This window comes from Sphaeramia orbicularis, chromosome 4, assembly GCF_902148855.1.
Source record: "Sphaeramia orbicularis chromosome 4, fSphaOr1.1, whole genome shotgun sequence".
Lineage (NCBI taxonomy): Eukaryota > Metazoa > Chordata > Actinopteri > Kurtiformes > Apogonidae > Sphaeramia > Sphaeramia orbicularis.
The window spans coordinates 13342524-13368537 of record NC_043960.1 but is presented as its reverse complement, the minus strand read 5'-3'; the positions used below and the strand labels follow the sequence as shown (position 1 = coordinate 13368537).

Sequence of the window (26014 nt, the reverse complement as noted above, 5' to 3'; positions counted from 1 at the left end):
AAAACACGTCACTACGAGAATAAAGTCGTAATATTTCGAAAATAAAGTCATGATATAATGAGAATAAAGTCGTAGTTTTAAAGAAAAACTCATTATTTAACAGAAATAATGTTGTAGTTTTATGAGATTAAAGTTGTAATATTTGAAGAAGAAAGCCATAATATTACGAGAATACAAACAGGTGGGAAACATATCATAATTTACAAGAATAAAGTTGTACCCGCTTGTTGCATAATGGAGAACTTGGAACATTTTGTGAGGTTATACTTTAATTTGGGGTTCATCCAGTCCAACAGAAGTGAAAGTTGCTGCTTGTAACCAGGAACTCTGTTGATTTTATTTTCAAAATATTATGACTTTAATCTCATTAAATTATGACATTATTTTCATTAAATAATGAGTTTTGTTTTGTTTTTTTTAATATGACTTTATTCTCATTATATTAGGACTTTATTCTTGTAGTGACAAGCGTTTTGATTTTCTTATGTGGCTCTAACGAGCTGTCGTAGAATGATGAATCTCACTCAATTATAAATTAAAAGTTGTTTTTTTTGTCATTACCAGAAGTACTGCATCTTAAATACTATCAAAGGGCAAGAGTAGACCTAAAAAATAAGGTCATATGTACCAGTTTACTACAGTGCCACTTCAGAAATCCTGTCAAACCCTCAACATCATCCAAGGGCTTTCATGTTCGTAATTTATGAAATTTGTGGCCCACAAATTTTACAATCCAATCACACAAATTTTTCTAAAATATATGAGCGTCATAATTTCATTTGATGCAGTATATGACATTTAGCTGTTGTTGTGTCTCTTAAATTAAAACTTACTTTTTATTCAGAAGAAAAGAGCAAAAACAAGAAACACAGACGAATCCCAGAAATCAATAACTGTGCCAGTTTCTGCATATCACAAAAATTATCTTTGTCATCTAGTAACTACCAGGTTTTATTCAAAAGAGATGAAAATACCAGAAGTGTAATATCAGTGTAGTAAAGTTACTGTATTTTTATCCACTTCGCTGTATGTATTAATAAAACTAATGCTGTTACACTTATGTAACTGTCTCTTCCTGCCCATGCTCTGTGTTATCTCCAGCTCCCTGTGCTGCGGGAGATGTGATGGCCTACCTGGACTGTGACAACAACACAGCAGAGGTGTCCTGGACCCCTGCCTCTGGAGCCTCATCCTATAGGGTGAATGTGGTTGGGTCTAACGGCCACCGCGACTCATGTGAGTCTGCGGAGGACCGCTGTGATTTGACAGAGCTGCAGTGTGGACAGATGTACACCGTCACCCTGTATGCCATCAGTGACCAATGCCAAACTGAGATTAACACTAACGTCACCTTCAGTACACGTGAGTTGAGTTCTGACTGTATGTCTATTCGTGAATCTCCATTATTATCTCTTGTGTCGATGCTTAACTCATCCTCCTTATTCTGCAGGGCCCTGTATGCCACAGAATGTTGGAGTGGGCCTTGAGTGTGGAACCGGTACAGCCACATTGGTCTGGGAAGAACAAGAGGGAGTGGAGCTCTACATGGCGACTGCCACCTGCAGCTCTGGAATGACTATGTACTGCAACTCCACAAACTCCACCTGCTGCTTCCACAACTTGAACTGTGGGGAAACCTATGAATTCACTGTTATGGCTCACAGTGGAATGTGCTGCAGCGAACTCAGCAGCACTGTGGAGATTCAGACAGGTACGTGGGCCCAAACCGGCCTGCCAAAGGGTCCAGTCGGGCCTGTGGGATGAATTTGTGAAACGCAGAATTACACAGAAGATTTTAACAATCATTTTAGTTCAGGGGTCACATTCAGACCAATAGGATCTAAAGTGGGTCAGATCAGTAAAACACCATCATAATAACCTATAAATAATGCCAACTCCATACTTTTCTCTTTGTTTTATTGGAAAAAAGTAAAATTACATGAAAATGTTTACAGCTACAAACTATCCTTTTACAAATAATGTGAATTACCTGAACAAATATGACCAATCTGAAATGTTTTAAAATAAGCGAGTGCAATTATAACAATATTCTGCCTATTATTAAATGTCTTGTGTATTTGTAGCTTCACTGTGATCTGTAACTTGTAATATGCATGTGTCAGTGAGAAGCTGAGGCAAAATATTTAAAAAAATAAAATAAAATAAAATAAAAAATAAGACGATTATTTATATTAAGACATCTCAGGTTGTTTATGTTAGTCACATTTTTAAGAAAGCTTTGTTGATATAAACATTTTCACAATGTAATTTTACTTTTTTTTTCTTTAATTGTAATTATTTTATTGGTCCGGCCTACTTCAGATCATACTGGGCTGCACGTGGGCCCTGAACTAAAATGAGTTTGACACGCCTGAGGTATGGGCATTACCATCAGATAGATAGCAATGATTAATTATGTAGCTCTGTCATTAATATTTGGTTCGACTAAATACTGTGTCACCATCTTTAGTGACATTTTAAAGAAAACCTGAGCCCATGTGCACTTTTCACTAATATTTATAACTTCCCCATGGCAAAGTAAGCATTTTAGATGCTATAAATAAAGGTCATACTGGTGATATCAGCCTGTATTGCAGATTCCTGCCACAAAGGTCACATCTTCATCCAAGTAAAGTATTTGTGTCATATCCCTCTTTTACCAGAACCCTGCCAGCCAACTGACCTGGTCGTAACCGGGTGGTGCAAAAATGATACAGTGATGTTGAATTGGTCAGAGGCTAAAGGGGCAACAATCTACACGGTGGAAGTTGTAGGAGATGTGGGATACGTCACGTCCTTCCAAACTAATGAAACATCACTAGAAGCTGAGTTGCTGTGTGGACAGGAGTATACCTTCACAGTTCAAGCTCGGGATAATCGATGTTCCAGCCCTGTGAGCCAGCCCGCACAGTTCAAACTGGGTATGTTTTATTTTCTTCTACTTTGTCATGGAAAGTAGTTTAATGATCATGAGTCAACTCACCTTCTCTTCATCTGCATCCAGGTCCGTGTGTGCCGATACACGTTGAGAGTTTCACACACTGCGAGAACAATATAGGTTCTGTCAGTTGGGCCAAGAGCGATGGAGCAGACTATTATGTGGCCATTGCCGTGGGATTGGACGGTCACACTCATATGTGCACCTCAGAGAACACCACCACCTGCACCTGGGATGACCTGCACTGTGGCGAGATTTACACCGTTTCTGTTATAGCCAGTGACGACACATGTGACAGCATGCAGAGTAATACCACCACAATAATAATGGGTATGTTTTTACATTCTATATGCGCTATAAAATTAACTCCCTGAGAAAACCAGAGGGGATGTACAGAGGGAGTTATGTGGATAAATGAAATAACACAGTGGAATGCAGCGCACCTTTATAAATCTGAATTTAATTTTACAGAAAGTGTCATGTTATACCTTTTAAGGCTGGATGGACAATATATTGACCACCACAGAACTTCAATTAGAGAGCACAGAATTTATTTACTTGTGGGTTGGGGTCAGGGCGGGTCAAAAAAATTTCACTTTATTTGTGGGGCGGGTTGGAGCGGGTAAAATAATTCCACAAACTCTGTAAACTTAATTTGATTCTGATTTGAATTGATAAAGCACTTTGTGACTCTGTCTGTGAAAAGTGCTCTATAAATAAATTTACTTACTTACAAAACAGGAATCGTGGGTTAAAAAAAACCTAACCTGCGCATCACTATTACTCAGGAAAATGTAATTCTATTGTCGAAATAAAACAGGGAACATGAATAGTGTCAATTAGTGACAAAATGGACTGATTAATCTATTAATTCATGACATACTGGCATACAGTTACAGAACATTCAAGTGCCCAACCCTAATTGAACCACACATTGCAGCACTGAGCCAAAGTGATGCATGAACATTCAGTACATATGTAAATAATATACACAATATGTTACATTAAACTACATTTTATTAACATAAAAAGTGACAGTATTGTAAACAGAAAACCAGGAACCACATAAAAATTTTAAATACATGATAGGAACTCATATCAACTCTGATTTCTACGCAGATGAAACTTATTGCTGACATGACACTGGAAGCTTATGCAATAAATCTAAACAGCAACTAAGACTACGTTCAGACAGCAGGTCTTAGTGCACAATTTGGATTCTTTTGGTGAAATCCGATTTTTTTGTGTGCTCGTTTATATTACACATTAAATGCAACTTCTATCAGTTTTGAGTATGAACTGAATGCGACCCTGAAGTGACCCGCATGCACAAAAGAGGTCCTGACGCAATACGTGACCACGCAGGCACGCACTGTGATTATGGAAGTAAATATAGAGGGATGTAGAATTGTGACATTTGTCGCATTTTAATGATGTAAAGGTTGGATAAATGTGACCTTGCTGTTCAGGCTGAAGTCGCATTGCTAAATATCAGATATGTATTGGATTTAGGACCACATATAAAAGTGGGCTGGGTCGGATTGGAAAAAATCAAATTTGTGCTGTTCAGACTGTCTTTAACAGATTGGGTACAGGTCACATATGGGCAAAAAAATCCGATTTGGGCCACATTTGCAATTACCCAGTGAAACAACATAAAAATAGAGCATAAGTAATATCATTTATAATTTCCATTTTCTATTTACAGCTCCATGTATACCAGATAATTTGCACGTATCTCTGAACTGCTCTATGAAGGTAAATATTTGACCTTTTCTGCAGGTTTGATTCTACACTATTCTGTCAACAGTTATGATCTGTGAAGCACTTCTATCAAACAATGTGTTGTAATTAGCTGATTTTAACTGACAAAACTAAATGACATATTATTCTTAAGGTGGGGTCAGTGAGCTGGAACGCCAGTGAAACAGCAGAGTTCTACATTGTGACAGCAGAGAGTGACAGTGGCCACAAAGTGCAGCTCACCACCAATAACACCCACAGCTACATCTCTGAGTTCATGTGTGGTGAGAAGTATTACGTGTCTGTTCAGTCTGCAGACTCTACATGCACAAGTGGCTCCAGTGAACCATACATGCTGTTGTCAGGTACTTTCATTTACCTTACCACTGTCTTCACCGTACGGGCATGTGATGCTTCCAAAGGCATCGTCTTGTCTTTCATTTTCATCATTTTTGTTTTATATTCATCCCTCAGAGCCTTGTACTCCAACCGGCGTCTCCAGTGTCATGAACTGCTTCTCTAATATCGCTGTGGTAACGTGGAATGCATCAGCTGGGGCCGACTTTTACACCGCTACAGTCACACCAGAAGACGGTCAGTCACAAACCTGCTGGTCCGACAGCGAACAGTGTGGTTTACCAAACCTCCAGTGTGGACAAAACTACACAGTCACTGTTGTTGCCTCCAACGAAGCTTGTAATTCTGATCCCAGCGAGGCCGACACACTCCAGTCAGGTGAGTGTGTACACATGATGATGAAGTTTAATGCAGTTATATCCTCCTCAGACTGAGAAAAGTAAAGGTTTTGGCTTTTTTTTTTATATTGGAAACAGCATAATGCAACTGTTTTTTTAAGATATTTTTTTAGTGGAATGTCCTTTGCAGTGAACAGTGTTTTTGTTTTGTTTTTTAAATAAAACTGTGAAAAAAAATGCATTGCTTGATCTCAAGAGGATATACAAATATTTGATTCTTTTTCATATTGTGTTTCAGAAATTAACAAGTATTAATATAGCACTAGGACAACATTTAGAAGAATATAAACTTCAAGAACTTGTTAAATTTGATTATCATGCTTATATAGTTACTGTTTTCAATGTTAATTCTTAGACAATGTGGATTTTACATGTTGAACACTGTTTATACTATATTATTTAGGAAGAGAAAATAAGCAAATTATGCTGAAAAAAACTAAATTGTCTCATTTCCCTACCACTAAAAATGATGACCAAGACTATCTAAACCCTTTAACTCCTCCACTGCAGTATATTGTGATAATGATATAATCATTAAACCTACTCTGTTCTCCTCTGTCCAGTGCCTTGTGTTCCCATGGATGTTGAAGTGAATTTGGACTGTGACACAAATGAGGCTGTGGTATCCTGGAGTGCTAGCCAAGGGGCCCTGAGCTACAAAGTGGTGGCTGAAAGCTCATTGGGACCCACCTCCACCTGTGATACTACAGATCTGTCATGCACCCTGAATGACTTGGTCTGTGGACAGTCCTACTCGGTCCAGGTTGTGGCACAGGATGATATCTGCTCAAGTTTGCCCAGCCAAATAATAGTCTTCAATTCAGGTAAATGAAGCATCTGCGTTTGTGACTGGCTCACTGTTTTATTGACATGACTGACTCACAATCTCTCCATCTTTTCTCAGTTCCATGCACACCTGACATTGGCTCTGTGGTCCTCGACTGCTACACCAACTCGGCCATCCTGGACTGGTCCTTCGCTGAGGGCGCTGTGGACTACATTGCAACAGCCCGGGCTTCTACTGGCCATGTTTCCACCTGCAACTCAAACGTCACCTTCTGTGAACTGCCCAACCTGCAGTGTGGTCAGATTTATAATGTCATTGTTGTGGCATCAAATGACAATTGTAACAGCCTCCCCAGTGGTGTGCTACAGATAGAATCAGGTAAGAACCACCTTCAATCAGTGTCAGATTTAGAGAACAACATAACAAAAGCACAAAATCTTGTGCTGAAATGCTACAAAGGTCAAGCTACATGTCATTAGTGACATTTGTACATTGAATACTTTTCCATGTCTGCAATATATGCACATATGAAGTGAAAACTTATGTAGATGTCATTGAACTTATTGAAAATTTTAGCAGTTTTACACAATGATAAATGTATCAAGCTCACTGAAACTATATTTTTAATGTACAAATACAACTTTAATGTAAACAGAGGGTGTATGTATGTACAGGATACTAATATACTGGCAGACCTGTGGTGTGATATCAGGGCATATGTCATATATTAGATTTCCATAAGTGAAAGAATATTAGAATTAATATACTTTTCATTTTTGCACCATTTAAAACATACTATGAAAAGGAAAATGTCTCAACTGTTTGATGAATACTATTAAAATGGAGAAATCGTGAGCCTCAGCTTTGGTACTCAGTGGGTTTAGAAGTGTAAAAGGGTGATTATTTTAATATTCTAGTCAGCCATGAATTGACAGTATGACATTTTGCATGTTGAGCATCATCCTGCTCACTTTCCTCCACCTCTTTCCTCCACCAGTGCCTTGTCCTCCTGAGGGTGTTGTAACAGAACTCGACTGTTCCACTAACAGTGCCCTTGTACAGTGGCAGACCAGCACTGGGGCTGATTCCTACATCGTCCAAGCTATCGGTGTGCAAGAGGATGAAGCCAGCTGCGAATCCGACTCTGATTCTTGTGTCCTCTCAGACCTCATGTGTAGTTTCACCTACAATATCAGTGTTATTGCAGTCAACGATGTGTGCAACGTGTCACACAGCGCAGTAACGCAGCTGCATACAGGTAAAGATTATTTTTACTGCCAAGATGATTGAGCTGTAGTGTAAAAGCAGTTAGGTAGAGTCAGAATATTACTGAGTTGTACTTGTGAGTGTCGTACTTAAATAAGAAAATCACTCATTTTCCGCAGCTTCATGCTTCTCTGCTACATCTCAGAGTCAAATATTACTTTTTAAGTTACTTTTCAGATTACACTTTCTATTCCCTTCCTGTTCAGTGAAAACCTGATATCTCCAAATATGCTAACTTTCAATGTTCATGTTTCAAACCCTCTTGGATGAGCTGGAATATACATAGTCACAAAGCTGAAAACAGGTGACAATGTGTCTAAGCTCATAGAAAGTTGAAATTTTGGAGATATGTGATTTTCCAGGACAGCGACACTGTAAACATATAATCTTATAAAACTTGATGCATTGCTGTAGCATAAACTCCTCAACATTACATTAAATGGTTTAGATGAGCTCAGTATAAACATTTACAGCGATAAAATGCAACTTGTTTATTAATGCTGTTGTAATATAAACAGAAAAACATCAAATTTCGTGATAAAACACTATTAGGGGCCATTTTCTACTCAAAGTACATTGTGTTGACAGTATGTACAAACATTTACTTCACCTGATAAGGGTTACCATAAGTACTTCTACTATATTTAACCTGTACAGATCCTCAACTATTACTTATGTTCGGTTCCTTTCTGTGTGTGCTTTCAGTTCCCTGTGTACCACAATACGTGCAGTCCAATGTGGATTGCGATTCTGGAAATGTAGCCGTGTCTTGGGAGCCCAGCAGAGGGGCTTCGGCCTACTATGCAGTGGCTCAGGGCAGCGGTGGCTATGCGTCAACATGTAACAGCAGTACTACAACATGCGAGTTCACAGACCTGCTATGCGGCCTCAACTACTCCATCACTGTCCGTGCTTCAGACGACATGTGCACCAGCCCTGAAAGCAGTATGGTGGAGATAACAACAGGTAAAAGCAAAGTTATAGTCAGGATAAAGACCTACTATTGTCATATCATGTATTGGAAGATGTTATTTTCTCCTCGAACAAATTTTTGGGTAGAAAAGGATAGTATTTTGTCAGACCTGAACATACCTGTGAAATCTGTAGAAATACTCTATCTGTGATAATTAAGCTGGGATCAAATATAATAAATATTTCAGGCATTTGTTGACAGGATACTGAGATCGAGCAACATCAGAATCTGCCCTATAGCTATAGAAAATTATTTCATACACAGGTAACAATACATTTCACAATATAGCACATTTTCTGTGAATGAAGTTAATAAGATCATATTAGGTTATATATAAACATCTTGAATTATATATGTGACCAATGGGAGATATTTGCTCATGTTTGATTAATTTTCAGTAAATGCAGGATGGCTGTGCATATTTTCTATCAACCATGTAACACAATAATAAGTACATAAACAATAAAATGCATGTAACATTAATGTAAAAAGTATAAAACTATTGTTGCAAAAAAAAAAGAGAAAAATAGCAAAACATACTCTTTTACAGTAGAATTATTTGCTCTGTAGTAGCACATGAATGAGTGAATACAGGCATTGCATAAGTAATCTAATCTAAAGTAATAAAGTAAATCTAAAGTAATCTAATCAGAAATGAAAACATGAAACTAATAATACCAGTATAATATATAACAAACAAAAAACAGGCTAATTTGTGTTGCGTGGAAAAGCACAAAGTGTCAAATGATAACAGTCATAAAAAGTGTGATTTACGACACAATAAAACATAGAGCATAAGGAGTTAAATGGCTGGTGCCACCATAAACCACCATAAACTAACTACCATCTCTTTTATTTCTGTGTCTGTAGTTCCCTGCATACCACAGAAGGTTACAGCAGAGATGGAGTGCACCACTAACACAGGTGTTGTGTCCTGGGAAGAAGGAGAGGCAGTATCATCCTACTCTGTGCACATTTATGGGCCTGATGGTCACATGGCCTCGTGTGACACAGAGGAAAATACTTGCCGACTCGCCGACATGCACTGTGGCCAACTCTACAATGTGACGGTGACGGCCAATGATGGACGATGTGACAACAGCCACGCCTATCTCAACCTGCAGTCAGGTAAATGTTAAAAAACGATTAAAAACACACAAATTAGCCAGATTATTTTGCTGCATGACACGTTCGTACTTACTGTACTTGATGTGTGTGAACTTGGAGTTGTAAAATATTTTCAGTAACTACATAATTTACCTCTGTTTGACTTATTACTGAAAACCACCTTATGCAGCTTTTTTTTTTCAACATTCTTTTTATTGAAATCAAGGTAAAAAAAAAAAAAAAAGTGACAGTCATACAAGAAAAAACAACACTTCTGGATTTTCCACATAACATATATACAATACCCAACCCATCCCTCCCCCCACCCTACAAAGTCCTAGATAACGCATCCCAATCTATGATTAAGTAAATAAATAAACGACTAAAAACAATAATATTAGTAGGTATGACACTCATCAGGCATAAATGGGCTGCGTACTCATAACTCATGAATTCATGAGTTATCAGGGAGACTTTTTAATGTGTTAATAAAGGACATTACTGGGTTCCAGGTAGAGTCGAAGTGGTTTTTGGACCCCCTGAGTGTGTATTTAACCTTTTCAAGACTTAGATAGAGCATGAGGTCGCTCATCCATAGCAAAGTGCAAGGCGGTTTGGGGGATTTCCATACCTTATGTAGCTTTTACTGAAATTCTGAAAAAGTACAATCTGTGTTTGAATTCCTTTGCCTAGAGACAAGTCCATCTCTAAACAAAATCTATCCTTCAGTCTTAAGTAAAAATACAAAGTGTGTGTAGATGAGGTGTAAAATTGGATACAGACACAGCTGATGCCACAAGTCACCAACTGTTCACAACACAGATGATGTTTGCCAACAGCACCAAGCCTGAGCTCGTTACCGTCTGAGAGAGACATTTATGTGTATGGACGAATTTATAAGCCATTTATATCCTGTATGCACTTTTTTCATGACTCTGTTTTCCATACGAACACCTGTTGCCACTGATGCAGTCACTCTGTCGCAGGAAATTAATGTGAACAACTGCTGTTGTGTGGATTTGTTGCTGGTATTATTTGTGCTGTCATTCATGATATTTTCTTCATATTTTCTTTTCGTATATCTCTCATTTAATAGGTCTTATTTATTCTATTTCATTGTAATTTCTTCCTTTTTTCTGCCTAGTTTACTGAATTCTTGTTCTAGTTATTGTTACCATTATAATTACCACCATGGTTGTTATTGTTGATTTTCTCATGTGAGGGTCTTTGCCATCTTTGTGTTCCTTTTTTCTCCCCCCTTCACTCTCTCCTTCTCTTCTCCCCCTTTCTTCTCCTTCCCCCTGTTCGTTTATGTCAGGTCCGGCATCGAAATGTGGTTCAATGAAACTCAGAATAATAACAGTAGAATATCAAAGGGAGCCTCATATACTTTATGTAGTTTCCCTTGGCAGAGCAAATTTGTTCAGCACAAAAAGGCAGCTACACCACTATTCTGCTGTTATGATTCTGGAGAAGACAAGTTAAAAAAAAAAAAAAAACACCTGTTGCCTCTACACTAGATGATTATTATTTTCTTGTAATACATGAATTTACTGATTAAAACCTGCATCCTTTTTCTCTCTCCCAGTGCCTTGCAAGCCCACAAACGTCAAGGCGTCTCTACTGTGCGAGTCAAACTCAGCTGCAGTCACATGGGAGCGGGCCAGCGGAGCGCAGTTCTATCGCGCAGTCGGAATCGCGAGTGATGGAAGCCACCGGGCCGAGTGTAACAACACCATGACCTACTGTGATCTGACTAACCTTCAGTGTGGTACGATCTACAACGTGACTGTTTGCGCAGAAGATGAGGCCTGTTCCAGTGAACATAGCGCTTCAGCTTACGTGCACACAGGTAAAAGATGGAACTTATTGATTCAATTCTGGAAAACTTAATCACATAAAATCATAACAGGACACAGATATATGCCCCTTTGATTTTTTAAAACATTTATGTAACCTTTATTTAACCAGGAAAAAAGATCCCATTGAGATTAAGAACCTCTTTTCCAAGGGAGTCCTGGCCAAGAGGCAGCATGAAATACAACACATAGTTACAACATACAGTTACGCTACACAGTTGCAACATACAATAATTTACAGAACAAGTCAACCTATGAAAAACAAGCGCAAGTCATTGAGTTATTCTCCAGCACTTTGACTTTGAATTTAAAAGCATTCAAGGAGATCAATTCAGTCAGTTTCCACTCTTTTAGCAACATATTCTTTGTGCAAGGAGCAGAGTAGACAAATGCCCTTTTACCCAGCTCTATACGGACGAACGGCACAAAGAGGAACAAATGCTCAGTCGATCAGAAACAATAATCAGCACTTCCTCTTGTTATTAGACTACATATATAGAAAGGCAGTAGTCCAAGTATGGCCTTGTAAATAAAGGTGGACCACTGTCCCAGCCTCCTAGTGGACAGGGCAGGCCAACCCACTCTGGAATACAACTCATAATGATGTGTCACGGCTTTAGAATTAGTAATAAACCTCAGAGAAGCATGATAAACTGTGTCAACCGTTTGAAGACATTTGGACGATGCATTCCTATAAAGTAGATCTCCATAATCTAACACTGATAAAAAAGTGGCAGTGACAAGGCGCTTTTTTACATCAAAAGAAAATATGCCCCTTTGATTCATTTTCTCCCTCTTGTTTTCCCCCATTAGCTCCGTGTCCACCCCAGAACGTGGTTGTAAATGCGCAGTGTGCAGAGGGTGCCATGACAGTGTCCTGGTCCCCCAACCCCGACGCCCAGTACTTCCACGTGGCCGCCGTGAGCAACACAGGAGCAAGACTGTACTGTAACTCAACCAGCACCAGCTGCTCCATCAGCAGCCTCCCATGTGGACAGACCTACAATGTCAGTGTGTTGTCTGTAAGAGATGACTGTGAGAGCGTATGGAGTGCTGTCGTGGACACATGTTCAGGTAAAGTTCAGGAAAAGAAAATCAGACACATCATAAAATTCACTGTGCAGAGGAACAGTTTCACAACTTTATACAAAAAAAAGAAAAGAATACTGTCCACCACAAAGGACATTCCATAAAAATTTTAAAAACTGCATCTGAAAAAACTGTTGCATCATGATGTTTCCAATATAGGCACTTATTTAATAAAAAACAAAAAAAAGCTTGTACTTTGCTGACATTTCCTGGGTGTTAGGAGGTTAATTCAGATATTTCGCATATTCACATTTATCCATTTGTCAAGAGCCAGACTGCTTCTATGTTTATGTTATTTATTTTTATTTTTTTTATTTTATTGGTTTATTTAATAGGGACCTTGCACATTTATGAACATTGCTGTCTAAAAAAATACACCTATGTAAATATGCCAGAATTAGTAAAAATAACTACTGTTCATCTGCAGTTCCTAGGCAGGTGATAGAAACAAGACATAAAACAGCCAACCTTAGTGCATCACTCGTTCGCTATAAATTTTAAAAAAAATTTAAATACAAATAATAATGACATAGGCATAATCAAAACAAATAAACATAGTATGATCACAGGATCATTAGTCTATACATTCACCTCTATACTTACATACAACAATGTTTTGTTGCCCTGAATAATCACATTATATCAAATTTATCTAATAATGTTTAAATATACAAGTCATAACTGTAATACAACAGTAATGCAGGACAGAGCAAATTTAACATATTTATTATATATTTCCTTATTGATGATCTAATTACAACCACTATGCTACAAGCCACCATGTTAATGTATACAGTAACTAAATTTAACAGGTAACTTACCATTAGTTAAGTTAGTCTTCAACATTATACTAACTAACATCACTGTACTTTCATAAAAGCGACATATTCTCCTGAGACCCAGGAAAGTGAAAGTTTTAGCTTTTTTAACATTAAATAATCATCATGATTGGAATCTGCATAATGCAGTTTTTTCAGATAATATTCAAATAATTATTTTTTATCTATTTATCTATGTATTTTAATTGAATGTCCTTTGCAATGGACAGGATTAGAGTAGAACTGTCAAACTTCTGTCCCCTACAGAGGACAAAAATGCATGGCTGGATCTCAGGAGGATAATAAACTACTCATTTCCTATACATTTCTTGAATGATTGTAAATCAAAACAAACACAGATGTGGCTAAAGCTGAGCGCTAATATCACAAATATGTATATAATTTTATTCATGTGTCTTTCAAATTGTATATTCTGTTAAGTAAAGAAATGATTTCCATGTAGTCTCAATACTAAATGTACTTCTATTTCACCCTCCTCAGCTCCATGTGTGCCCTTGAACATTAGAGGAGGCCTGGACTGTGTATCAAACACTGCCTGGGTGTCATGGGATGGCTCACAGGGAGCTGAGAACTACGTCGTCCTGGCTGAGGACGCAAGCGGACATAACGCCACCTGTACCTCCACCCACTCTCCCTGTAATGTACCTGATCTGAAATGTGCAACACTGTACACCTTCCACGTCACTGCAGTCAACAAACACTGCCCCAGTCAACCCAGCACCACCTTTGAGCTGGAGACAGGTAAGAATTTATTTTTAAATTGGAGTCTTGAGAAGCTGATGTTGCTCAAACTGACTTTATTGGCTCAGAAACTTCATTCATTTCCTCCATAACAATTTATTACTTTGTCACATTTCTTGCCTAATGATGTAAGTAAAATCAGCATATACTAAATTTCACCCACCTTTACACAATGGGGTCACAAATTATTTTCTTGATTTAACCCATAAAGACCCAGTGCTGCTTTTGTGGTAGTTCCCAAATGTATTTTTCTCGCTATTTTAACCTGTCTTAAGCAATTTATCACCATTTATTCTAATATTATTCTCTGCATTTTGCTGTTTTTCAGTAAAAATCGAGTATCTTACAATATTTAATTCACTGATTTATCACCATGTATTCTAATAATATGGTCAATATTTTGCATTCTTAAGTGAAAATCAGGTATTTTTTTTACATTTAATTTACTGATCATGATTGATATGCATAAAAAGCTCAAGTTAAAGCTGTGGGTAATTATACAAAAAACAGAGAAAACTGAAGAAAATGTCACTTTTCAGCAAAATGTATCATTAACTAAACATAAACCCAGTGTCCATCTACTGTCATTGGTCCAAATCCATGGGTTTTACTGGTGAATTAATGTTGTAGAAGATGACAGTGTTTCCACATTTACTTACTTTATGAAGCCTCTGAACGTCTGATGACCATGAAAAGATAACAAACTGTATTTTACACCAATTATTTACATGTATTGATAGAATTAGTGGATCAACAGGTATTAAACACTTTACATCAGTAGATAGTTTTGGTCATCTGCAGCTGTTTGGGTCGTTATGGGTTAAAATCAAGAAATATCATTTATATTTGTGACCTGTTGTTAGATATAAGAATCACCACCTTTTAGCCCTTTGTACCGTAAGCCTGGTCATGTTCTTTTCTTGTGTACCGTTCCGCATCTGTATTATTTCATTACTGATTATATTACTAATACTAAAAAAAAAAAAACAATCTGTACTGATATTTTCCTTATTCTCTGTGTTCCATCTTTTAGGTCCTTGTGCTCTGACATCCATCAGTGCAGTAACACAGTGCAATAGCAACAAAATTCTGGTTGAATGGGAGCTGTCAGAAAACTCACCTATCTATGTGGTGACCGCTGAGGGCCATGACCAGACCTACATCACCTGTAACAGCACCACCAGTTCCTGTGAGCTCCAGGACGTCCAATGCGGCACGCAGTATAGCATCATTGTTGCAACGTCATCTGACAAGTGCAGCAGCCTCAGAAGTCCACCGAAGAGGATTAAAACAGGTATGTGTCAGCTCAGCAGTGCTTCTACTATAACACTGTGTCTCATTGGGATACTTCTGTTAGTACACTTGCATGCAGCACACAGTGAAAAAGATGTGCACCGCTAATTTACTTAATTATTATTAGAAATGTTTGTGCTTTTATATGCTTGTTTGTCCCGTGTCATGTGAGGTGGAAATAGTTTGTCATCAAAAATAATTCGGAGATGACACTATAAAGCAATTTCCTGTGTGTGTGTTGTATGGTTTTTGTAAAGTAAAGTAAAGTAAAGTAAATTTTATTTATAGAGCACTTTTCACAGACAGAGTCACAAAGTGCTTTATCAATTCAAATCAGAATCAAATTAAGTTTACAGAGACCCAACAGAATCCTTCAGGAGCAAACACTTGTGATTGGTGACAGTGGCGAGGAAAAACTTCCCTTTAACGGGCAGAAACCTTGAGCAGACCCAGACTCCTGCCTCTTTATGGAGACTAGAATTCATTCATTCCAATAGAAGAAGTGAATGTGAACACAGATTATGAGCAATTATGTCTTTCAGTTAACTTTGCCTCAATAATATGATTTTGTGAAATCTAGCAACAAATATGCCCTCCAAAGACGACAAAAACAAGAAAACGAGATAAAATAAATGATGATAGTCATAATAATGTTATGCTTGTTACCAGCAAAAAAAATAGTATTATTGTGTTATTACTTAAGTTATTAATTTATCTATTTTCATCCATTAACATATCATTGTCACTTGTTTTTAAGACCTCTTTTGGAGACAGAATGTGCACAGTTTCATACTATTGGCAGTTATCTTTGTTGTAGAGCAGGGGTCTCAAACTCATTTTCTTTCAGGGGCCACATTCAGCCTGATTTGATCTCAAGTGGGCCGGACTTGTAAAATAATAGCATAATATTCTATAAATAAGGACAACTCCAAATTTTTCTTTGTTTTAGTTAAAAAAAAAAAAAAACATTAAATTATGAAAATACTTACTTTTATAAACTATCCAAACAAAAAAGATGTGAATAACCTTAAAAAACTGAAATTTCTTAAGTAAGTGCAATTTTAACAATATTATGCCTCAACTTATCATTTCTACATGTGCATTATGGATCAGATCTACAAAGACACTAAACACTTGGCAACAGGCAGAAAATTGTTAAAATTGTGCTTAATTTTCTTTAGACATTTCAGGTTGTTCATATTTGTTCAGGTTATTCACAATTTATTGTTACAGGATAGTTTGTAAATGTAAATATTTTTATAATTTAATGTTATCGTTTGTACTAAAACAAAGAAAAAAATTTAAGTTTTCATTATCTAACTATAGTCATAGTATAATATTATTATTTTTATTATTTTTTCACATCAAACCAAGAAGAAAATATGGAGTCATTATTTTTTGTAGGTTATTATGCTATTGTACTTGAGATCATATTGGTCTGTATGTGAAACCTGAACTAAAATGACTTCGACAGCCTTGACTGTGGAATTTTTGCACTTGGCAAATTCATCCCATGGGCCGGATTGGAACCTTTGGCGGGCTGCATTTGGCCCCCGGGCCGCATGTTTGAGACCCCTGTTGCAGAAGATGTTGGGGGTTGTAGTCTCCTCTGTTACTGCCAACATAATTTTTTGACTGTTATGAGTACAACATCAGCATAATTAAAACACTGCATTTTACCATGTCTGACAGTTATACTTCAATTCAATTCAATTCAACTTTATTTGTATAGCCCAATATCACAACAAGGTTATCTCAAAGGGCTTTACAGAGTCAGTTGGAGTAAACAACAGTCAAATAAACAGCAAGAAAATGAGTAGTGTCCAGGGCATCCCCCGTCCTTAGACCCTCCTTCTCGGCAAGGAAAAACTCAAAACCCAGTGGGAAAAGGGAGAAACCTCGGGGAGAACCACAGTGAAGGAGAGATCCACTCCCATGGACGGACAGGCTATAGATGCACCAGGACTGATGGACGTCCATTTGCAGATGTAGTTCTAGTCTACAAGGTTGCAGTAGGGTGGACACATGGGGGGTCCATCCCGCTGGATGAGACAGGCAGGAGCGAGGAGGCCCATCCACAGTGGTGAGGCCGAGGACGTCCATCCAGACAGGTGGGGGAGGGGGTCAGGACACAGGACAGGGCAGGACACAGATGGGTCAGCGCAGATCCTGTCATCATTGGCTCCCAAGCGGTTACAACTGAAAAAGTAGCCACTCCCCCGGAGGGGAGTGGGGAAAGGGGACACCTTTACAGAGGTGTACAAATATAAACACTGTGTAAAACTCAATCCAAAAGAAAATATTGCCGAAACACGACTAGAAATGTTGAAGTTTATTCTGTTTGCTTTAGCACCCTGCATCCCAGAAAACGTGACAGTGATGCCAACCTGTGAGGAAAACGGGGTCGTGGTGTCGTATGCCGCCTCCTATGTGGCCACACAGTACAGCGTGGAAGTTGTAGGAAGGGATGGACACCAAACAAACTGCACATCCACAAACACCAACTGCACCCTTCCTGAACTACGATGTGGACAGCCATACGAATTAAGTATCAAAGCCAGTGGAGAGACCTGCACCGGTCCCACCAAGATGATGACCTTCCAATCAGGTAATCCAATCCAATCCAACTTTATTTGTAAAGCACTTTAAAACAACCACAGTGGACCAAAGTGCTGTACAGAAGAATAATTAAAACCAAAATAGAAGAATAAAGTACAGAATAGATTTAAAGACATAGAAGTGTACAAAAAAAGAAAACATTGCTGTACAGAAGAATAAATAAAATCCAAATAAAAGAATAAAATACAAGAATAGATTAAAAAACATAAAAAGCCATACAATTAAAAACAGCAAAATAAATGAATAGATAAAATAAATAGATAAATAAGAACAATAAACCACTACCAAATAAAAACAATAGAATAAAAATAATACCTTCAAACATCTCACATGGTTTCAAGGTAATGAGGATGTTTACACATATTTCACTGTGTCATTTATTTTCTCCTGAGGGGAATTTCATTTATGTTTAATTTCATAACAGCAACATTTTTTGGTACATGTAATATGCAAGGTTGCTGTTTAGTAGTTTTTCACTGGTCATTAGTGAATATTTAAATTTTTATATATATTTTTTTTAATTTAGACTTGTTTTTAGCTGGATAATTAGTTTTTAACAGAATGGATGATATTAATTAATTCATTTCATTTATTTGTTTATTTCAAGCATTTACGGAATACGAAAGTTCATAATTCCAAAATCATTCATTTACACTCAAAAAGGAGTGGGAAGAAGGAAAATGTATTTAATCCCACCCCCACTCTCATCATCAAATAACTTAACATAGTGACGTTTTAAATACTCACTTCTGTCCTTAGACTTCAAGCTAGAACAATGAACAAAATAACATGAACATAAATTATTAAGCCTAAAACAAAGATATAAAAAATTCAACTCATCGAAATTTTTCCAAGTATTTTTTTTTTTTATCCTAAACTGAATTTCAGAAACTAAAAACATTCCATCACAGTCCTCCTCAGATTCCTTTTTTTTTTTTTAACATAAGGATAATAAAGGTATTGATTTAAGTAGGAGATGTAGGTTGTTCCAAAGACATGGCCCTCAGTATTTCAGCAAATCAGATGTCAGTCAGAGATGTGGTGATACAGAGGATGAAAGTCCTTAGAGTAGAGGTGTCCAATCCTGGTCCTCGAGCGCTCCTATCCTGCATGTTTTTAGTTGTATCCCTCTTCCAACACACCTGATTCAAATAATATGTTTATCATCAAGCTCTGCAGAAGCCTGATAAGGACCGCCAGGTGTGCTGGAAAAGGGAAAAATCTAAAACATGCAGGATAGTAGCTCTCGAGGACCAGGACTGGACACCTCTGCCTTAGAGTGTCTAGTGGAATGATTACACTGGGTTACAAAAAAATGTTTTTTGCAAGTTGTCTAGGTTTTTACAACTGAATTAGGACCATTTTGCACCGCTAAATCCAAAAATGACATCTGTTTTTCTCAATCAGGTCAGGGTTTTTTGCTAATTTGATTTTGAAAAATTTGATCTTCTCACAAAACATAATAATTAATACCAAATTAAGATTGGTAAGCACGCTTTATGAAACTTGTGACTTGATTCCTGTTAGGTACAATGGTGTATTCACCGCAGATGTAGCAGAATACGTCAGGCTAATTTTTGCAAGATCTTCTAGTCGAAGCCATTTCATTCACCTGTAATATTAAAAAAAAACCATTAATCATAAATTGGCAAAAGTAAAATCTTCAGAACTCATTTATTGCAAGAAATATGAAAGAATTTTGTATCATGATGTGAAAATGCCCATACATGTAAGCAAAAATGTTAAAAAGCCAATATGTAGCATAGTTCAGAAAGCTGACCTGACTGAGCAAAATTAATGTGATTTTTGGATTCAGCACACCAAAATTATCTTAAATCAGCTCAAAAAACGTAAACAATAAATTTGTTGTTGACCAATGTTATTAATATATGAGGAAAACCTAATTTCCAGAGAGTGCTCAGAGAGTCATGAGTTAAATGGATTTTTATATATAGTATGAAGACACAGGTCTAATAAATATTCACATTAACTGATAAAAGTTTGTGCTGTCTGAAAAAAGGGAGCAGATAGCATTTCTTTGCAAAGCTAGGAAAAGGTTATTGAGACAAATGGGACAAATAGCAGCCCAAACAATATAACAATAGATAATAAAAGGATAAATTAAGGTGTGAGATAAAGTCAAGACACAGAAATGATTAATAAGTGAAAGAATCCTTAAGATAGAAACCAACTTCACTGTCTTTTTACAGATAAGTTCAACATGATATTTCAAATCATTTACTTTTACTCCATCATGTTATTCAGTATTATTTGAAATGAATATGTGACACGTTTGACGGGGTCCTTCTCTCTGCGTCCCCTCAGTGCCTTGTGCCCCCACCAGTCTCGCAGTTGATGTTGACTGTGACACCCAGTCTGCCTACCTGACCTGGGATGCCAGCGAGGGGGCGGTGGAGTATTTTGCCTGTGCCCAGTCTATGGACAGTGCACTCTACTGTGACACTACAGAAAACTCCTGCACCATTGAAGGACTGGAGTGTGGAGGCATGTACAACTTCTCTGTTGAAGCTGCTAACGAGTACTGCAACAGCTCATTCACCGCACCTGTGGAAGAGGGAGTAGGTAAGAAGAAGAGCTCACACATTCAATTAAAACTGGAGACCGTTCATTTAGCAGAAAAAGAAAACAAACACATTTTCATGCATAGATAGTTGTAAACCTTGTTAGTGGTGCTTGGATATTTCTATCAACCTGTCCTTTCTGGAATTAAAGATTTCAGTGGGAAACTCCTGGCTAGAAAATGATAAATACATAAATGAAATATTTATTTTAAAAAGTCGTTTTGATTTAGGCATTTCAGTTTTTTCATTACACTGCAATACTTCAATACAGTGTCTGCAATAATGTAAATTGTATATTGTTTCTACATACTAGAGCTTATTTTCATATATATGCAGTTATATTTTTATGCTGTTTTTCCGTCTTTTTTTCTATTTTACAATTGGCTGCAGTTACAAAAATACATTTCACTGTCCATTGTACTGTGCATGTGACTAAAACATATCTAATGTTATTTTACCTACTGAGATTTGTTTCAGTATCTGCCATGAATCATGCAAGAAATAAAAGTTTATTATGCTACAAAAATGATCACATATTTAACCTCCTAAGACCCAGCTATGGGTTTTCTGTCCACATTTGTGGATGAGAGTTTCACAACTTTATACAAAAAAAAAGAAAAGAAAACTGTCTACCACAAAGGACATTCCATAAAAATTTTAAAAACTGCATCTGAAAAAACTGTTGCATCATGATGTTTCCAATGTAGGCACTTATTTAATAAAAAACAAAAAAAGCTTGTACTTTGCTGACATTTCCTGGGTCTTAGGAGGTTAAAAATGTGTAGGCAAATAAACCCCATTCACAAAAACAATCTAAAGTTTAAAACCTGGTTAATTTCACTCCTAAACTTCTTTTTTTTTCTTCCTCAGCTCCATGTCCTCCAGCTGCTTTATATGTACGGATGCAGAGGAGTGGTCAAGGTCACTGGTCCATGATATCATGGGACACTGTCAACTGTTCAGATGTTGTCTACCTGGTATCAGTAATTGCCAACCTCAACAACAATGAACTGACCCAGATGGAAGTCACATCTTATTGGCTGCCAAGGCCATACTTCGAGTTTCCAATTCCTTGCAGCTCAACTTATGACATCACTGTTCGTGCCAAAAACTCAGGAGGGGTCAGCGAGCCCTCCGACACCCACAGTTCAATGTCAGGTAACTCTATATGGTCATCTTGTTTATTTTTCAACAAGGTTTTTAGGAGCAGTATCAGAACAAAGTTAATAATTTTCAAACTTTTACGCTTCCGAAAACAACTAAACTAAACGTTGTCCTCTTTCTCCACTCAATAACTTTCGAGTGGATATTAATCTTTGGGCTCTTGAGTCATGTCTGTCCACATTTTCACGCAATTTGCATGTTAAAGTGTGCACATAAAAGCATTTGTGACATAGTTATTTGTGAATTTTAGTTGAATGGTTTTACTGCAATAAGTCTTTAACCCTAATTGATGCAGTGATTAGCTTCTCATTTATGAAACAACTATCAGTTTGAGAGATGGTAGATGGTGCCTAGTGCCTCCAGTACAAGCCTGTGGGGGCAGTGTTGTGATCTGCAGTGGATTCAGATGGTCAGATCTAGGTTCAGCAATATTATGTTTCCAAAGAATGTCAGAAATTAATGTTGTGACACTGCACTAATTTGATAAGATAAGATATATTTTATTGTCCGTGGGGGGAAATTCATTGTGGGTAATAGTGCAAGGGGGTTGCAATGCCAAACAGAAAACATCTCAGTGCAGACACATACTAATAAATAACACTGCAGACACATGACAGCAGTAAATAACACCAACCATACTATGACATGGCATACTGAAGCATGGGACAGTATACAGCACCAATAGATAAATAAATAAAACTATTGCACAACCCTAAATCCATACCAAAATATGTAACAACATTGCAAGAATTAAAAGCCAATGTGATTAAAAATATTATTTATAAAAGATGAGATACCACCTTCAATAAAAAGGGGAAAAAATGTGATAAAAATAAATCAATAGTAACCAGCGATTTTCCCAGTTACAAAGTAAAATGTCAAGATTTATTAAGAAGAGAGATAGAGAAGGGGAGCAATAATAATTTAAAGCGGTTGCTTTTGAAACGGATGGCTCTACAGTGTTTACCTGAAGGTAGCAATTCATATTCGGAAAACACATGAAACGGGTCCTGCAGGATTCTTCTAACAATACGACAGTGAATGCATGCCACAATCTGAGCTAAAGGTTAAACATGACTGAGGCTAAATATTAGAGTGTGTAACTTTTGTTATGGCCCGGCTGTGTACATTGAAAATTAACTTATTGGAGAACAGGAAACATCTTGTGTTCAACAGTAAAACTTAAGAAAATAAATGCAAAAGTGGAAATGAACATTTACATTTCGAGATCCTGGAGGAGAGGTTGTTTCAGTGTGTTGTTTTATGTAAAAACCATGTCAGAATCTAGTTTTTATTCAATAAGATTATTTTTATGATGATCTGTCTTTAACTATAAAATAAAAGTAACATTGACATTGAAAATGTTTCGTTTTTTCTCTAACAGTATTTTCTCCTTTTCTTTTCAGTGCCCTGTGCTCCACAAAATTTTAGATACGACGCACAGACTAGTACACTTTCCTGGGATGCTTCAGTGTTAGCCACATCTTATTCAGTTTCCGCTACGGAGCTAGATGGATCATTAACACAGCTTTGTATCACTTCTGACCTCTCCTGCGGTGTCTCCAGCTTGGATTCATTGTCAAACATTCAAGTGACTGCCAGCAACAGCGAGGGAGAAAGCCTCCCTACTGGTGAGACAATCAGATGAATCACAGCTACAGTGTCTATTTCCTTTTGTCTCAGTTGCTCCTTTGGAAATGCTCTCTCTTAAAACTTTCTCTCTTCCTCAGTTCTAGGAGTAAATCGTAAGAGAAGAGATTTGCGGGCCATGAAAGCCCAAGGTGAGATATTGAATTTTTTATCCAAAATTACATTATTTCTGTAATAATGATATATCAGTCCATAAACGGTTGAATAACTACTTAAATACTTTTATTTCTAATTACAGTGAAAATAATTATAAGTGAAGGTGTTGTATAACTTTATTATATTTATTAATAAGAGCAGAGTTCAGAGATACTGAGGTAGTATTTGTTATAAATCCATTTAATCTTTCTTTCATGTTCCTTGCCTTTGGTTTTCCTTGGACAAATGATGGTATTTTTTCCAATCGTGTGTATTGGACATTAAATTTCAGATATCCACACGTGCACTTTGGATTTCCAGAATGAACATATTTGCAAATATAATTCTTATGAAGAATAATTCCCATTTCATATATCTACAGTGTCATTGTTCTTCATTTTAATGACATTGTATCAAATGAAAAAGCATTCCAGATATCCACAGTGTTTCTACAGTGTAATATCAATACATGTGTGGTGAAATTTCAATATTTCTAGTTATAATGCCAGACATGGAGATCCATAATATCGTATTTGTGACTATCTTTTGGATATTCAGAGCTATAATTAGAAAGAACTGGATAGTAGGATTGTGTATTTGAAATGATAATGGTTCATATTATATGTTCATTTAAGTTATCATCATACAGTCATGGAAAAAATTATTAGACCATCAAAAGTCATCAGAAACAATGGTTATGTAATCAAGTACTAACTCCTGTGTGTATCATGTGACTAAATCAGACAGAAAATAAAATATGGAATGCCTAAAAGCACTGTTTTTGGCAGTACAATGCCATAGATATTGATGTAAGAACTGAAGTGATTTTGATTATCAAGAAAACCATGAAAAATGGCTAGATATCAGCTCTGAAATTAAACTATTATGAGGTATTTTTGTTATTATTATTTGTCCAAACAAATGTACCCTTAGTTGTACCAGGCATTAAAATGAACAAGAAATTGAAGAAAACAAGGGTGGTCTCATAATTTTTTCTGTGACTGTATATGAAAATGAAAGACCAATAAATATGAATATATCATTTGTCATATGAAGAATGGCCTTGTGGATACTTTATCTGAAATGTTTAGTTTGACAGGGAAATACAGCCACATCAACTGTTTAGACCACTGGCTAAAAATTAAGAGATCACCATTTTTATCATTTATACGTATATGTTGGATCAGAATAAACAATTTTGTTAATTCTTGAAACTTTTGATAATAATTCTCCAAGATTGAAAATAAAAATGTTATTTAGAGCATGTGTTTGGAAAAATGACAGCTGGCTAAACTAAGGAAAAATGTCATGTTTTCAGACCTTAAATACTGCAAAGAAGTTCATGTTTATTTTTAATAACACAATACTATAAGGGTTTTCCTTTTTATGAGGCTTATTTTAAGCCTTATATTCAGCGTCCAAGATGTTTTAGGCACCACCTAAACCAAAATCAGCTGGGACTGCATCAAAACAGTGTGAATGCAGTTGATATCCCAGTGAACATAAGCAAATTTTATTCTTAACATTTTGGGTGTTTAACTCTGCCTTAGGTTTTCCAAATATTTTGTTGACAAATAATAGTTGTTCAAAATTATTATGAAATTATGTATTTGTATTGAAAAATAAAAAATCTTTCTTGGTTGCATTATTACTCAAACCTCCCATTCATGTCTGCCACACTGGAGCTCAAACAGGAATATGAAAATTTATGGAACACATTGAATACTATCATTATTTTTTAATTTAGGGAGAGTTAAGAAATCAGATGGCTGCTTTATGCGATAGCTTGAGCAAAACTTCAGCAGATCATCTTTGTTAAATAGTTTGTGAAGTTAAATCTTTGCATTGATCACATTTCAGAGGTTCTGAGTGGGGTTCAGGTCTCCAAACTTAGAGTGGTCTCTTAGATTTTTCCAGGCCTGTGTCTTCATCAAGACTATGAAATGTTAATTTCATTTGTTTGTTTGTGCTGTAAACACCTGCTGACTTCTTCTCTCATGTCTTTCAGGTCTGAGGAGAGAAGCTGAAAGTGTCCGAAAATAGAGTTTCTTTGTATGTGCAGTGGAAGACAGTGGATGATGCGATCGAGTGCAAACTTGTCATTGAGGAGATGTGGAAATGTGAAAGGCCAATGTTACATAGAGACTGACCTTAAGTCCAGGACCACCTACTGCATCCAACTTGCAGCCAGAAACACCGTCAAGCAACGCTGCTACACCAGGACAGTGTGCAAAACCACTGGCACCCCCAAATGGAAAAACACCACAGATTCACTTACAAATACACTGGACTGAGCAGAATTACCAATGATGGGTTATATCTTTGTCTTCTCCACTCATTAGCATTTACAACAGATTGTTCAATCTCTGAGAACTTTAGGGGGAAATTGTAAAAAGAAAGTAATTACAGCTACAAAGTTCTAATAAAATTCTTCAGTATGGGGTTTGTCTTATATGTCAAGTAAATTATGATCA

The 26014-nt window shown here is 36.8% G+C and overlaps 1 protein-coding gene across 1 annotated transcript; it reads left to right on the top strand.

Annotated features, from left to right (window-relative positions):
* The first annotated feature begins 1057 nt into the window (after nt 1-1057).
* Nucleotides 1058-25794, top strand: LOC115417405 (fibronectin-like). The gene is made up of 20 exons (XM_030131307.1): nt 1058-1362; nt 1451-1711; nt 4647-4696; nt 4836-5046; nt 5156-5416; nt 6000-6260; nt 6341-6601; nt 7221-7481; nt 8195-8455; nt 9333-9590; nt 11158-11421; nt 12242-12502; nt 13837-14097; nt 15131-15391; nt 17741-17998; nt 20335-20592; nt 21462-21749; nt 23162-23386; nt 23486-23536; nt 25549-25794. Exons 1-20 carry the CDS (start codon nt 1125-1127, stop codon nt 25581-25583), a joined length of 4485 nt encoding a protein of 1494 aa, XP_029987167.1. The 5' UTR covers nt 1058-1124; the 3' UTR covers nt 25584-25794.
* The last annotated feature ends 220 nt before the right edge of the window (nt 25795-26014 follow it).